Here is a 16,926-nt window from a genome sequence, read left to right as displayed (position 1 = left end):
ACATGTAAAGAAATAGAACCACATGACCTTATTTTTATTTTTATTTTTATTTTATTATCATTTCTGCTTATACGATCATCCAAAGATGCACAAAATACCAAGCCAGTAAAGAGTACTGTTTAACTTCAAGTACTTCATTTGGAACGTTAAAGAATGAAACACGGATAAATAATTTAGTCTATCTCATTTGGAAGATGATTTCACGGATCTTTAATTGTGATATGGGTTGATTATCTTCATATTTATAATAAAAAGTAATATTCTTTCGTAACTCAAATAGAAGATTCGTCTCACAACATTGATGTACGAGACTTTCTCACAAAAGATATCGTAAATAATTAATGTACAACATGTGAGATCAAGAATAAAACTAGAAAGTGATTAACAAGTCGTGACATGAATCGTAATTTCTCATCACTTCTAACCACAAAAAATGAACAAAAAAGGTTAATTTCACGGGCAAATTTAAAAAAAAAAAATTCAGTAGAAATTAATCGAATGCTGATTAAATTATACCTTCATGTGCATCGAAATCGAAGTTACTCAAATATTCCTTAGCTTGATCATCTAACAGCCAATCCTCCAGCACTGCGAAGCCATCCGGGTCGGGTTTACTATCGGAAACGGATCTCGAAAGTCCAGAGCTTGAAGATTGATCATAAGCCTGACCGAATCCAAACAAGGATTCAAATGCTTCAGACAAATCAATCCCACTTTTGCTTTCAATTCCAGGAGTGAGGATCTGATCATCACTCGATGCCACATCGCATTTCGACGAATTCGGAGTACTAGAAGAGTACTTGGATTGAATCTCCTCGAATTTCGGTGTCTTTTTGACCCAATCTTTGAGCAATCTGGCGATGTTTTCAGTGCTTGATGCATAAGAAAATGCCTGGCCTGGAGAAGAATGGTTAGCATTATTCTCAAATGACAATGCATCCTGAAGGGCCTTCTTAGCTGTGTTTATATCAGCTTGTAGCCTCCTTTCCCACTGCCCTCTCGAGATGGAATGCGGATTTTTCGGCGAAAATTCGACGAGGGTAGACTGATCTACCGATCCGATTCCGAGCTTCTTGAGTTTCTTCTTTAAATGAGTGTTCCAGTAGTTTTTGATGTCATTGTCTGTTCTTTCCGGGAGATAAGAAGCTATGGCAGCCCATCTGCACACACAGAACATGGTTGCTATTTCAATATATTATATACATAAAGTTTTAATTAATTCTTAGAGTCGATATAATGAATGTAGCATACTTGTTGCCCAAAAGGGCTTGAAGCCGAATAATCATCTTTTCTTCATCATCAGTGAAGCTGCCTCTCTTGATCCCTGGCCGGAGATAGTTGGTCCACCTTAGCCTGCAACTCTTGCTACATCTCTTCAACCCTGCAAAGACAAATCTTTTCAGTGAATCGATCCTCTAATTAACCACTAATATTACGAGCAGATTAATCTTCTCCCAGAAATGGTAAAGCATTTCTATTCTCGCTGCAAGAAAATTAACAGAAACTGAAAATATAACCTGTTTTACTGGGAACAGCCCTCCAATTTCCGGGGCCATTTTCTTGAACAAAAGATACCAACATGATGTCTTCTTCAGGAGTCCACGGCCCTCTCTTCACTCCCGTTTCATCACAGCAAGGCGGTCTCCCCATTTCCCCCCCGCCGCTACTAGCTAGTTTTGTCTGCTTTCTGAATCTTCTTCCTCTTTTATTTTTTTTGCCAACTTCCGCAGAGCTTTAAGAACAGAAAATGTTAGCACTTTAATTTTTTTTTCCCAATCTTTAAAATTTTACTTACTTATTTGAGACAGCTGAGACATTTGTGTTTTGGCTGTGTTTTGTTTTCATCCACATATATAGAAAGTAGGCCACATTGATGTGTTTTCTATATCATGACATGACCGTAAAATGTAAAAGGAGTCCTCGAGAGGGTCAAAGTAGGATTCATCTTCCTTCTTCTTTTTTTAAACTTTTTGTCACGAGAAAGAAAAAATATATATCGATGTTTACGTACACAATGAATAAAAAACGAGACTATATTTCAATAAAATTTTGATATTCGACTACACTAAATAAATACAGATTATTATCATCTTCCTTGTGTCACATTTTTATTGAGATATCTTTGTCTCGCTCTTGTTCTATCGTAGAATTTCCTCATTTAAAGATCTTATGCAATCTCGATCACCATTCCTGGATCCAAGTACTTGCAGAATATTATTATTATCATCGTCGTCGTGTCTGTCATTATTTTGGAGAAAAAAAAAGAGGTAGGGCAAATGTTTGGGTTGATAATTATTTTGTAAGATAAAGACTTTAAGGTTAATTTTGTCCAAATAGATCAAATAAAGGAAGGAGGGAATACGTATCACAATGGGAATGGGGATTCTCTCATGTATGATGTATATCTAGAGTAGGTCTTTTGTGAGACAGTCTCACAAATCTTTATCTGTGAGACGAGTCAACCCTACCGATATTCACAATAAAAAGTAATATTTTAGCATAAAAATTAATATTTTTCATGGATAACCCAAATAAGATATCCGTCTCACAAAATATGACTTGTGAGACTGGCTCACATAAGTTTTTGCTGTATATATATCAATCAAGGATTGAAGAATAAGGACCGGAAGACACATTTCATTTTCATCACATTTCTGCATTCCGATTAGAGAGGCGACACACGAAAATAAGACAATCTAAAACGTTTGTACATACATATATGTCTATAATACGTGTTGCTGCTTTATAATATACTTTAATTTTTCAACTAAAAATAAACATTTTCAATTATTTGGTTTATTTATTATATTTTTTTTATATAAATTGACATGAAATATCTAAATAAAAATTTGACAGGAAATGCATTTACTCTAACATGGAGTATGTAAAGTCAGCTTTGTCCACTACCTCTTTTGCTGCTTCTGCAGAAGCCTCAATACCCAAAAACGTGTGGCATTCAATGTGAGTTTACCCCGCTGCCAAAATCATAAACCCTAATTTTTGTACCTTTTCTTTAATTATTTGCCCTAATTTTGCCTCCCTTGTTCGACCATTGAATTATTATCTACGTTTAGCATTCAAGTTTTGCATGCTTACTGCAATATCAGTATCCCATTCTATTTTAAATAGGAAGTAGTTTTCAATAATATAATTTTATTTTCTCCTTCCCCATGTACATTGTGAATTGTGCATCATCTTAAATATTAGGTTGACTAGTAAAATTTGATTATCTTCTACTCTAATTTTTTGTGTTTGATTATACAAAATATTTGATTATTGTAAGGTTTGGTCTTTTATTTAGCTGAGATTTTGTCGATTTCTTTGAAAATATATTTAGTTTTATTTTTCATCGGAGTGGTGACTGCATTTGACGTTCGATATTTTGCTTGTATGTTGGGTAAAACCGAAAACTGCGACTGATTAAATGTGTCATAAAAACCAAATTTATTGCATATACCAAATATTGACCAATCAAATGACCAAACGCCTATGAAAACCAAATTACGAGACCATTTTTGCTTCTTTTATGAAAATCCAATTATACGGTTAATTGTATGAAAAATTCCAAAAATCATGACAGGTTTTTGATGATTTGATTAATCAGAATATGGTTTTAACGTGAAATGTTTTTGTACATATTTTGTAGGAGAAAGTGTTTTTCGATTTACCAAAATATATATCTGATGTTAACAGTATAATTCTAATAGTTTAAACCGTATAACAGTTCAAACACCATGCTTTAATTGTTCTACAAAACAGAAAACGATTATTATATACTAAACAATTTATTTTTCAATAATTGCATTTTTGCAATCAATAATAAGCAAATCAATGACATTGCCTCTTATACAAATTGTAAGACCGATAATTTGTCACTTTACCAAATATATATCAATTGTTAGTATCATCGCTTAACACTAGGGCAAAAACTATAGTTGTTGGACAAGACGCAATTTTATTTTCTTATATTGTGACAGCGTAGAGTTCTATATTAAACTATAGGTGGACAGGATGGGTTGCACCGATATGAGTGCCAATGAGATGAGTTGTTAGGCTCGTGAAACCGATTAAGGTTTTGGGGTCGTGCCTCGTTGTTGTTGGTGTCTCAGTCTCTCAAGATCAGTCTTACCCTTACACTGCCGCTAGTGATGTCTCCAATCGAAACAATTTTACCCATTAAGATATATATGAAATCCATATTTTACGACTCACTTAGTCAACCAAATCAAACGATGCATCGTCGCAGCATGACGCACGAGAGCATTTCTCAGAAGGTCACTCAACCTAGTATTTCTCATATTTTCACACTTAACCCAACAATCCTCCAAAGAAGTATATAAATATGCTTATATTTGGGAAAAATTGAACACATGAAATCTCCATGATAGCAATTTTATTATTGAATAAGCGTTTTACCAAAAGATATAGTTGGTGGTAGCGCAGTAATTCTAATATTTTAAATCGTACAACAACTCAAATTTCACGTTTCGATTGGTCTACAAAGTATTGATAATTATTACACCTCAACATATTTAATTCAAATTTTTCGAAATACTGATATGACGCAAGAAATTGTTGATATATTAGTAATTAATTTGTAAGTTATATATGAGTATGTATATATTTTAAAATGTTCAATAATATTTACTAAACGAGGAGTATATTATCTAATAGATTTGGACAAGTGAATGTTTTATTTATCTACTCAAATTAATAATAATAATAATAATAATAATAATAATAATAACTACTGAGGACCAAATCCACTTATTAATATCGCGTGCTAAGACGGAATATTATTAATAAACACTGTGTAATAATTGTGTCTGAATTGGTCCGCCAATTAATTGTCTGCACTTATTGCTTAATTATTGATGTAATATAATAAATACAAAGAGAGGAAGGGACCCGAACCCGATTAGTTTTGGTTCCGGATAATAGTTTTTAGAAACTAAGACGATTCCATTATAATATCGGATTTGAATCGACCTTATATCACCTTAATCCGTTTCGGATCGAATTAGATTATGCTGTTCCGGATCAACCCGATCCATTAACAATGACCAGTTATCACTACCTAATTTTAGAAAATATTAGGTTCCATTAACTTAAGCATACAATAATTGGTACACTTTCGAAGTTTCCTTTAATTAATATAAGATTTATACATGTTAATCGAATATATCATATTCTTTTGAAAACGATGAATATGTATAAGTACAAATAATATCTTAATTTACCCTCTTTTGCTCTAAAATATCGCTTAACGATTACTATGAAAAGTCAAAGCGCACTAAATCACAAGAACACGTATTCTGTCGTATTCATATACAACTCAATTAATGAAAAGTATTGTTTTTTATGCTAAAAATATTGTTTTTTATTTTTAATATAGATCAGATTGACTCATCTCGAGAAAATATTATGTAAAAAACGTCTCACAAAAAATCTTCTCTTATTTTTAAATTTCGAAAGATTGTATTCAGAGTAGATATCTTGTAAGACGGTCTCACGAATCTTTATCTGTTCAATCCTACCGATATTCACAATAAAAAATAATACTCTTAGCATAAAAAGTAATATTTTTTCATGGATAACCCAAATAAGATATATGTCTCATAAAATAAGACCCGTGAGACCGTCTCATACAAGTTTTTGCTTGTAGTCAAAGACAGATAGATTAAGGGTTTTTTAAAAAATATTATAAATTAATAAAATAATTGTAAAAATGTGGCAAATTGTGGGGATTGATAAAACTATAACAATCCGGGACTTACTGTCCCGGATTCATATTTTTTATTTTTATTTTAAAAAAAAGAAAGTGGGGGCACGGATTTAAAAAAAAAATAAAAGGGAGATCGGCGATGGTTTGTGAAGCGACGGTTAACCAAAAACCGTCGCTAGTGGCGACGGTTTAAGCAAAAACCGTCGCTAAGGTAAATCCGTGAAAAACTGTCACGGATTCTAATGCGGGTATTCGAAAATTGTTCCTCATATTCATTCTCGCAATTTATTTCTTTCATTCGATTTATATGTGCAAAATCCATCTTTTCTACTTCGATCATATATTAATATTATTTGTTGATTTTATCGTCCATTTCATTTGAAGAGATACGAAAATGTAATGGTTAATTTCGTTGATAATATTATAATTATATATTAAGAAGTTATTTTTGTTTATAATACTTGTCATTTATTTCAGATATTAGCATCGTCCGTTGATATTATTACAAGTTCCGTATAATTACGTCTGAGAAGATAATTTAATTAATTTTTTTAATATTTTGTTTGTATTATTTATATTATATTAATGTAATTATAATTTTGTTCACTAACATTATATGATTAACTATAATTTAGTTAAATAGTATATTTTTAATATTAATCGCGATATTAAAAATTAGTTTGATAAAATATTATATCTACAATAATTACAATAATTATATTTAATTTACGTAATATAATATTATATCTACAATAATTACAAAATTTAATTAATATACTTAATTTAATTACAATAATTATATTTACTTGATATAATATTATATCTATAATAATTACAATAGTTATATTTAATTTACGTGATATAATATTTTATCTACAACAATTACAATAATTATAATATTAATTTTTTTATTGGAATTAGAATATGTATATAAATTACGGACTTTATATTTACGTGAAATTTTATGTATACTATAGGTATAATTATAATATTAATTGTATTATAAATTACGGAGATTAAAATTACGTGAAATTTTAAAACTTATTCTCAATTGAATGAAAGAAATAAGTTGCGAAAATGAATATGATGAACAATTATTTTCGACGATGATGGAAATAATACCCGCATTTCTATTTAAAGAAAGAAAAAACACGACACAGCTTCCCTTAGCGACGGTTTTTGGTAAAACCATCGTCAATAGCGACGGTGTTTGGTTACACCGTCGCCGATCTCCCTTTTATTTTTTTTTAAATTCGTGCTCCACTTTCTTTTCCTTTTTTTAAAAAAATAAAAATAAAAAATATGAATCCGGGATAGTAAGTCCCGGATTGTTATAGTTTTTCAAATCTCCGCAATTTGCCACATTTTTTCAATTATTTTATTAAATTATAATATTTTTTAAAAAAACCCATAGATTAACAGGTCATACAAAAATTATTTCGGAAAAAACGAAGCATAAGATGTTGGGCCTAAGATACGGAGGCTTAAACTTGTTGGAGGTATTTAGAGCTCGTGGACCATAAACAATTCAAAGTACAAAAAGACCTCTTGATGTGGAGGGCCCACAAAACCCATTAATTGTTATGGGTCTGGGCCACATTAAACCGGTGTTGGTGCGCCTTATTAAGATGGCTGTATTAATATGTGGGGTCGGTCTAAAAAATATAATTGCTATATTAATTTCTTCATTTAATTCATTTTAAACTTGAATTTCTCTTATTAATATTCTTTTACTTCCAGAAAAATTGATATTTCGCAAATGCCAAATTTGAAAATCTCTTATTCACTCGCGCTTTTAAAATTTATAAACATCATGTCGTAGGCAATGAATATGCCATAAATATCGGGGGAAGCAAAGATAAGAACGGTTAAAAAAATTTGAGTTTCACTATTATTATGAACTATAATTTTGAATAAAGTTATACGCTTCAATTTTACACTATCAGAGCAAGGCTATCTGTTCTATTCTCAAATAGTTGTAAGATATTGCAATTACTGAGATAAAGATTGTTACGAAGTATTAACTGTTCTTGTAAGAGCGTGATCAAAACGTGATATTTGATTAAATTATAACGAGTATGTCTCTAGTGAGACGGTCTCACGAATATTTATCTGTGAGACGAGTCAATTCTATCAATATTCACAATAAAAAGTAATACTCTTAGCATTAAAAGGTAATACTTTTTCATGGACGACCCAAATAAAAGATTCGTCTCACAAAATACGACCCGTGAGACCGTCTCACACAAGTTTTTGACAACTATAACTTTTGATAAAAGACAAAAACTTGTGTGAGATGGTCTCACGGGTCGTATTTTGTGAGACGGATATCTTATTTGGGTTATCCATGAAAAAGTATTACTTTTTATGCTAATAATATTACTTGTTATTGTGAATATCCGTATTGTTGACGCGTCTCACAGATAAAGATTCATGAGACCGTCTCACAAGAGACCTCCTCTTGATAAAATATGTAAAATAATTTACTACAAGTGTGATAAAAAAAATTAAATTAAATTGGGAAAGAAGCTGACAATAGCTGCATGTCGATTTTTCCCCTCATTTTTAATCATAATTATACAATTTTTTTATAGCAAAACCAAATATTATAATTCAATACCAAATCAAGTGGAAAGTTTGAGATTGACAGAAATCTAAACTCGCATGTATAAGAAACCAATTTTCAATTAACAATTGCCCATAATATGGATTTAGGTACACCAAAGCGCGATATAATAATATTTCGTAATTGGTGACTAAAAGTTAATTAATAATTTAGGGTATGATAAAGATTAAATACTGAAAACATATAGTGTTGTTTTCTTGTAAAACATCATGAAATATATTTAAATAACTTTATACTAAATTATTAAGCATAAAAGGCTTAGAGCTTAAAATTTTGATCACGTCATAATATATTGTTTTTTAATGGTACAAAACCATGTATGTTAACAATTCTATGAGATGTTTTATATTTTAACAATTAAAATCTTCTCTCTAATGCACAAATTGTATCAACATTATTCGAATTTAACTCAAGAAAGTTATTTTCAATCTTATCTTAGCTAAGTTTAAATGATAGCATAAAAAACAAATCCAAAAAATGAATTGTTAGATCTTATAATTTTGGTGATTAGAAACAATAACTTATTGTAATATATTAAGTTATCGTTCGATTCGTATTACAAACATTCAACCGCTCCAGAAGAATTCTTTTAACCAGTCTCGCAATACTAAATTACTCAACCACCTCGTATGTATTAGTTTGTGTCAAACTACTCAATCGTTCTTTTTTTCCAATGATAATAAGGATGACAATGGGTCGAGTCTAAACCCGGTCCCGTATTAAACTCACCATGTTTAACCCGGCCTATCCGACGTACAAGGAGGTCTCGAGCGGGCCTCGGCTTTGGTCAAACCCGACCTGGACCTGGACTCGGACCCACTCCCGCCTTGCCAAAATATGCCTATATATCTAAAATATATATGTATAATTATATTTTTTGACTAAATAATTAATTAGTTATCTATTATTTTAGTTTATAAAATTTTTGGATGAATATTTTATTTTATTAAATGTTCATATGAAAATATATCATTACAATTTTTTATCAATTAATTACACGGGTTCAACCCGAATTGGACCGGCCAATTTCACGGGACAGGTCTAAAGGAAGGCTGGGCGGGTCCCGAGTTTGACCAAACCCTCCCAACCCGGATCTTTTGTCATCCCTAAATGATATCTATGAACGGTCAAATCAACACATCTTATAAGAATCTTACCTATTTTTTTTCAGAAACTTTGGTAGAATGATCATACCCAAAAAACATAATATCATAATTTTTTGCACAAAAGTCTATGTATAGAGCAAGTTCTTTTATGATGTCAGTGGCCGTTTTCTACCGCATTTGGTAAATATCATTATACTCATTAAAAAAAATACGATAAACCAAGAAAGAACGACAACAACATTACATTTGCATTAATGCTCATTTAATGAGCTCGGTTGAATGTTGAATGGAAAAATACATAAGATAATGTAAATAGAGAATGAAAAGAAGAGCAAATAAAACAGACGATTTGCATTATTCAAAAGACTTCCGAGCACTTATCAAGTTGATAACTATTCACTGCTCATCAGCCCTCACTCCAAAGAATACTTATTAGATTGTGTGTCTCAACCGTTGTAAGAAGTTACAAAGAGTCTCAATTTAGACAGTTGATAAGTCATAAGTTTGAATAACGTTGTTATAAGTTTTGTAAAATCATAGCTTTCTAGTGAAATCCTTCCATAAGTGGAAGAAGAATTGACGAAGGAGCTTGAGTTTTCGAAATTCCATAAAAAACACTTGTGTTATTTCTTTACTATATTTATTTATCTTTTGAATATAAATTAGCCATAAGATTCATCGAAATGTTTCGGCACAATATGTGGTCCGACAGTTTCTTAAGAGTTGAGAAAATCTGGTTTTGATATTTAACACCATCAAGATTGATAACACTATTTGACAAGTTTAGTAGAAAATTTTTAAAAGAATTTATTAACCTCTTTTATTCTTAATGATCCTAACATGAACATATTTAAATAATATTCTAATTTTAAAAATTCTCATAAACATGAACATATTTAAATAATATCAACAGAAGGTTGTATATTGCGAATTCAAGTAAGTTTATGTTCAACATTTTGAACCAAGAAACTCGAGCATTATATATAGTTTTCTACGTTTTTTAAACATAATTTTGAAAAGAGATTTTAAATGTATATATGTTTTCTTAAAGGTTTGTGCATTTATTTTTGAATGTGGGCTTAATGTTTTCCAAAATAATCATTTACGTATGTCTTTCAAAATTCGATAGTCATGATATATTCGTTCATGTTTGATATGTTATCTTTAATTCGTTTGATATTCGATATTATATGATATTCGAAAGCATATTTGAAATACATCATAATGATTCGAGTTAGAGATCAAAAATGAAATTCCGATGTTTGATATGTTTTGTTAAGGCCTGATGCGGTAAGTTATAATATTGTTAATTTGTTATCGCTCTTTAGAGGAGTAACATCTATACTTTTATGTTATATATATATTATTAAGTGTGAGATCCTTAGAGTATCTAACTTAGAGGACACCAAAATATTTAATTACATAATTACCCTTCATACCATACTAAAAACCACTTCAATTCACTCTATATTATACATAGAAAAAAATCTAAACAAAACTTTCCTTTTAAATTGAACAACTCTTCTAAATTGAAAATAATTTCGCGTTAATTATTTAATATTATTTGATCAAATTAAAAATAATAATGGCACATGCAACACGTATGCATCTTTTACTAGTATAAATGACTGATCAATAAACGATGAAAAATACGATGATTTTCAGTGTTATGTTTGTCTTGTTGTTCCTGTTAGATTCAACATGCTTATAATCGAAATTATTATTTTGTATATGTATATGTATCATTGGTATTTGTTGTGCACGATTGACAACCACTTGCTAAGTATTGTCCCAAACACTTAACCTTTAATCTCTCTGTAGATAAGACCAGTTAGATGAGCATGAGCAAACCATGTTTTGGGGCTGGTTACGAAGGATTAGTTCAAGATTAAGCCTATTTAATTTCATTTTAGTTTTAATCGTATTATAAAGACATTGATATGATTTATGATATAAACTGATTTTTGGCAAGATTTGTATTGCGATACTTGTTGGTTACGATTATGTGATTGTTAAACGTCGGTGTCGTACACATCGGTCTCGGGATGTGACAGAGTTGATGTATAATTTAAAATATTTGAGTTGTAATGTTACCATCAATTACATTTTTAGTAAAGCGGCAAACACATGGTCTTACTATTGGTATGAGATGCAAGATCACGTGTCCGATTCTTATTGATTGCAACGAGTGCAATTACTAAGAGAAAGATTGTTGGAGTGCAATTATTATTCATGCGACAATCGGAAACATAGCGTTTAAGCTACGATACGATTTTAAAGAGCTGAATTGCACCGTTACCATGAAGTACAGTTTTTGGTAAAACGATAAACGTTCGGTGTTATACAAGCATTTATCAATTTTCAAATCAAATTTCATAATATATATTAAATTACGCAATCTAAGAGTATGCTTTAATTGCTTCATTTGAAAGTTTTAATTCAAATTAAAAAGATTTCGAAGACACTTGCGCGATAGCTGCACTGATTATAACAGATTTCAAATTAATCCAATATAATTTTACGTCTTTCGAAAATAAATTCTTATTTTAATTTAAATCAAATATCTGATGAAGCATTGGATCATGTTTCAGCAAGTGCGATTTGTATTTATTACAAAAGAATTGTATTTTTATTAAATTCACGGGACAAAATAAGTTAATATGTGTTGGAAGCTAATTAATTGAAAATGAGTTGGATAGGGGGCTATTTATTACTAATGCTAGGCCTAAAAATGTTACCTTATTAGCTAACAATAAGCATCTTATTAGACAGTCTCATAAATTTATATTTGTAAAATAAGTCGATTCGATCTATATATATGAAAAAATATTGTTTTTTAATGAAATTTTGATATAAAAATAATATTTTTCATGAATTGGGTCAGATCAAATATCCATATCCGAAAATCAACTCGTGATCCAATCTTTGAGAGAGGAAATGGACTTTGACCAGATAATGACGTCACTCTGAAAGTATAAATTCTGAAAAACTGATACTTTAGGATCAGATCATTCTTATTTACATAATTAGATCGTCCCGGAAAGAATTATTTCATTAAAGACCAAATTAGATTTAAAAAAAAAACTTACTTTTTTAAAATATTTACTAAATCTGATTTTTTATTTCTTTTAAGAAAGTGACGGTTTATTTTAGAAAATATGATAATAAAAATATATTTTAAAACTTTTAAAATTGAAATTACAATAAAATTCTAAATCATATTTCTAGAAAAAAAGACCACTTTATAATTTTAAAAAATGGGGAAGAAATTTCTCATCAGTAAGTCATAAATTTCTTAAATAACTGCTTTTTATATATATAAAAAAATGACATAAACTAGAGGATGAATTAAAAATTTTGGACACTAATAAATCATTTGACCAAACAACAATAATTTTTGACGGCACACCCACGTTTCTCGACTTAATATTCTCTTACACAGCAAACCCACCTCTCCCCACTTATTATCTTCTTGACAAAAAACCCCACAACAAATTTCATGTTTTTTTAAGTTTACTGGTATATTTTATGTATGTATATATCATATCATATCACATTTTTATTATATCATAAAGTTTTAATACGTTATAGAAACTATTTTGGTTTTACTTGGTTATACCAATGTCGAATTTCATATATAACTCTGAAAATAATTATTATTAACTAACAATTTGGACAAAAATGACAAAAAGATATATTCTTTCAAATTTTACTCCACTAATTAACCGTTGTCTTTTTCTATTAACATTAAAATTCATAAATTCAATTCCATATGATCTCAATTTCTTTTATTTCATTTTTTTCTAAGTTACTTATGCTATAAACTTTAATTTTATTTATTTTTCTAATTTTTTTGAAAAAGAATATTCATATATTATTTATTCATACATCTCGTGTGTTTGGTTTGGTTTGGTTACTAGTAATAATAAATACCAGAGAATTTCATGCCTGTAGGCAAGCAAAGAAACGAGTTATAGTGCCCAGTCGCTTGCAGGTAACGATCTCCCCTCATTTCTTGCTGTCAAAATCTCATCTTCCCTCCCAATTAGGTCGGATTTCAACTTCTTCAGACCCCGATTTATGGCTCTTTTTTACTCAACGTGTTTACTTACAGGTGCAAAGTCCATTCGTAATTTGAAATATTCAAAGGAGTAATGAATCGAATCACCGGCCTTTTCATTGCTTCAAACTGAATCCAGAGCCCGTAAAACAATTGATGCTTATTTCAAATTCAGTAAATCCTTTTCAGTTTCCTGGAAATGGGTTATGTCTCTAGCTTCATTTTCCAGAAGATAGCATCTTTAATTCAGGGTTTTTTGTACTTTATATCCATTTATTTTCTCCCACTTCTCAGTCTCGTTTTCGCGTGGTTTTCCAGGTTCGTGCATGTCTTTTTTCTAGTGTCATGGATTCTTTTTTATGTTACTTCTTTAGTTCTTTATGTGTTGTTGTTTATTCGATAGTTTTCGACACAGGCTGCAGAAAAATGGCGATTCCCCGTTTAATCAAGAGACCGAAACCGGGGAAAATGGTGATTGTTATGAAGAAGAACATGAATCGGAGGCGTTTTTGAAATTCAAATTCCCCACCCTTGAGGAATTTATAGAATTCCAGGAAGATAGATGTTTTTCATTTCGTTCTGAAGTGATCCCTTGTGCGAGTATCAGTTCGCACGAAGAAACTGAAACTTCACACGTGAATGAAGTTGATGGAAATGGAATCCGTGATGCATCTGAAGATGTAGAAGGTTTTTGTGATATAAATCTGGAGCAGGTTGATGACGTGAGTGTGAAATCTCATGCTGAAAATTTGGCTGAAGAGGTTGAAACAGAGGAATTTCATGGAAATCGAGAAGATTTTCTTGATGAGCCCCTATTTCAAGATGGCGAAAATTCTGTGGTGGAATCTGATACAGACTTAACCAACGATGAGTTCCTGTCCAACAAAGATTTGGACGATGGATTCGATATCGATATCGAGACAAGTGATTCAAAGAATGAGTTGTCGGAATTCGAAGAAAATCAAGAATTGCTGCAGCATTTTCTTTCCACTGGTGGCGACCCACATGATCATATAACATTAAACTCAGATTTCCTGTCTCAGGCCGATTTTTTTGACAAGAACAACGACATAGAACTTAGGACAAAAGATCAATCTGAAGAGCACAAATCAAAGGACTCGCAAAGTTCGCATTCGGATGATGCAAACAAATTGGAGTCATTGTGGGAACATCAAGAACTGATTGAGCAGCTGAAAATGGAGCTAAGGAAAGTTCGGGACACGGGTCTCCCCACCATCTTCGAAGAATCGGAGTCGCCAAGAATATCGGAAGATTTGAAGCCATGGAAGATTGATGAAAGGTTCCAGCATGAAGACTGTATAGGGGAGCTTCACAAGTTCTTCAAGAGCTACGGAGAAAGGATGCGCAAATTCGATATTTTGAACTACCAAAAGATGTATGCCATAGGTCAGTCCACTACTGCCAATTGCCACATTTTTTTAGGATTAAAAAAAAACATGAAAATTCCTATATATACTAATCGTTTTCTAAAATTTATATTTCAAGTAATTTTTTGGTTTCGAGAATAATTTTCTTTTAAAATACTAACGTGATATAAGTATATTTGAAATTAAAAATTGTAAGTTTTTTTGTTTTTTTTTTAAAAACTACTCATATCATGATTCATATCCCAAGTACTATAATGATTGCCGTAATTTAATTTAGAGTAGGTTTTTGTGAGACGGTCTCACGAATCTTTATTTGTGAGACGAGTTAATCCTACCGATATTCACAATAATAACTAATATTCTTAGCATAAAAAGTAATATTTTTTCATGGATGACCCAAACAAGAAATCTGTCTCACAAAATACGACTCGTGAGACCGTCTCACACAAGTTTTTATTTTTAATTATTAGGCTCGTGTTATTATTGCATGGAACTTTTTTTCTCTCACTTCCGTTTATACTTAAGTATCCGTCCAACGGGACTACAATCCTAGGTGAGCCAATAGAAATATAATAATATTTTTTTACGAGATTGAGGTTGTGATCATGATTACATGGTGAATAACAATTTTATCATGCTATAATAATAATGTTGAAGATGGATGGGAAGGGCCATTGGATTTTTTGAACATAAAAGGATTGAAATTATATCGAGTTTGGAACGAAATTTAAACCTCTCCTCCAGCTAAAAACAACGGATTTGAACCTCCCAATGTAAATGACCTCATGCAAATTTGTGTTGACCACAGGCTTCTTGCAGCTAAAGGACCCTCTCCACTCAATCCCACCATCACCACCAACACTAAAATCCCTAGTTACCCAGAATCTGTGGCAATGGAAACACAAAATCCATGGCAGCGACCCCATGAAGAAGTTCATAACCGAATTGCAAGGAGACCTCGAACTCGTATACGTTGGCCAGATTTGCCTTTCTTGGGAATTCTTGCATTGGCAGTACGAAAAAGCCTTGGATTTGTGGGTTTCGGATCCTGGTGGAGTCCATCGGTACAACGAGGTTGCGGGAGAGTTTCAGCAGTTCCAAGTGCTTATTCAAAGATTTATAGAAGACGAGCCATTCCAAGGGCCTAGAACTCACAACTACGTCAAAAATCGATGCGTTCTTCGCAACCTTCTTCAAGTTCCTTTGATAAGAGGTAACACTGAATCTTGATTGTGTACTTTAAATACACGCTTAGCTTGTGTTTGGTTTGAACTAGGGGTGTAAACTTGCTAGCTGAGTTTTCCTAGCCAACTCGAAAAATATTCGATTCGCATCCTAATTATTAACACGTTCTAACTTTTTGGTGTGCCAATTCGAGCCCAAGCTATTTTGTTCAATAGGTCGGGCTGAGCTTCTACTTTTGAGCAATAGTTAGAACATTTCACAATCATAGTAAATTATTTCGATTCAAGCTCAACTTTGAGCTTCATATTTTTATTGATATTCGATTCGTTTCGTTCACGCTCTCAGTTTGATTGATATCATCATACATGGATAAGTTCGTGAGACTATATATATATTTATCTCTATCCTATCCATGGATTTAATATAAAGTCTTGTTTATTATATGATTTAAAATATTTGAGTTCGCGTATGTTTAATAAGATAGATTACATAATTTGGCAGAGGACAAAGTAAAAGACAAAAGGAAGAATGGAAAAATGACATGTTGGATGAATATGGTGTGACCAAGTGGAATGTTAGTGGAAATAGTGGAAGAATCGATCCGATTGTTTTGGAGATTTATCGGAGCTGACAAAGATTGCACCGTCGCATCAATCAAGAAAATGGCTCAGGTTTCCAATTCTGAAGACAACAAGCTTCTTCTTCACCTCAAAAAAGATCTTCTCAAGGTACACATCCACTGTTTTTTATTCTATAATTTTATATCGAGTTAAAGTGAAGTATTCATGGATTTTGATCGTTGTTGGGATGTTTGTATATTCATTAACAAAAAATCA

At 31.4% G+C, this 16,926-nt stretch overlaps 2 protein-coding genes across 2 annotated transcripts; one reads left to right on the top strand and one right to left on the bottom strand.

The window, feature by feature from the left end:
• Positions 1 to 472: 472 nt before the first annotated feature.
• Positions 473 to 1,722, bottom strand: LOC142531217 (myb-related protein 306-like). Its single transcript, XM_075637302.1, has 3 exons — positions 1,518 to 1,722; positions 1,252 to 1,381; positions 473 to 1,160 (listed from the first exon to the last, which is right to left on the bottom strand). Exons 1-3 carry the CDS (start codon positions 1,648 to 1,650, stop codon positions 506 to 508), a joined length of 918 nt encoding a protein of 305 aa, XP_075493417.1. The 5' UTR covers positions 1,651 to 1,722; the 3' UTR covers positions 473 to 505.
• Positions 1,723 to 13,369: 11,647 nt separating this feature from the next.
• On the top strand, positions 13,370 to 16,668 carry LOC142532050 (uncharacterized). Its single transcript, XM_075638362.1, has 5 exons — positions 13,370 to 13,451; positions 13,572 to 13,835; positions 13,921 to 14,924; positions 15,714 to 16,118; positions 16,592 to 16,668. Exons 2-5 carry the CDS (start codon positions 13,717 to 13,719, stop codon positions 16,651 to 16,653), a joined length of 1,590 nt encoding a protein of 529 aa, XP_075494477.1. The 5' UTR covers positions 13,370 to 13,451; positions 13,572 to 13,716; the 3' UTR covers positions 16,654 to 16,668.
• The last annotated feature ends 258 nt before the right edge of the window (positions 16,669 to 16,926 follow it).

This window comes from Primulina tabacum, chromosome 17 (genome assembly GCF_025594145.1).
Source record: "Primulina tabacum isolate GXHZ01 chromosome 17, ASM2559414v2, whole genome shotgun sequence".
NCBI classification, from domain to species: Eukaryota; Viridiplantae; Streptophyta; class Magnoliopsida; order Lamiales; family Gesneriaceae; genus Primulina; species Primulina tabacum.
The sequence above is the reverse complement of the archived record's forward strand: the minus strand, read 5'-3'. Positions and strand labels throughout refer to the sequence as shown.

Coding starts and splice junctions, on each gene's coding strand:
- LOC142531217 (XM_075637302.1), bottom strand. CDS start 1,650: ATGGGGAGACCGCCTTGCTGTGATGAAACGGGAGTGAAGAGAGGGCCG. Junction 1,382..1,517: donor GGCTGTTCCCAGTAAAACAG/GTTATATTTTCA, acceptor TTGTCTTTGCAG/GGTTGAAGAGATGTAGCAAG. Junction 1,161..1,251: donor CAAGCCCTTTTGGGCAACAA/GTATGCTACATT, acceptor CTGTGTGTGCAG/ATGGGCTGCCATAGCTTCTT.
- LOC142532050 (XM_075638362.1), top strand. CDS start 13,717: ATGGGTTATGTCTCTAGCTTCATTTTCCAGAAGATAGCATCTTTAATT. Junction 13,836..13,920: donor GTTTTCGCGTGGTTTTCCAG/GTTCGTGCATGT, acceptor TTTATTCGATAG/TTTTCGACACAGGCTGCAGA. Junction 16,119..16,591: donor TCAAGTTCCTTTGATAAGAG/GTAACACTGAAT, acceptor ATAATTTGGCAG/AGGACAAAGTAAAAGACAAA.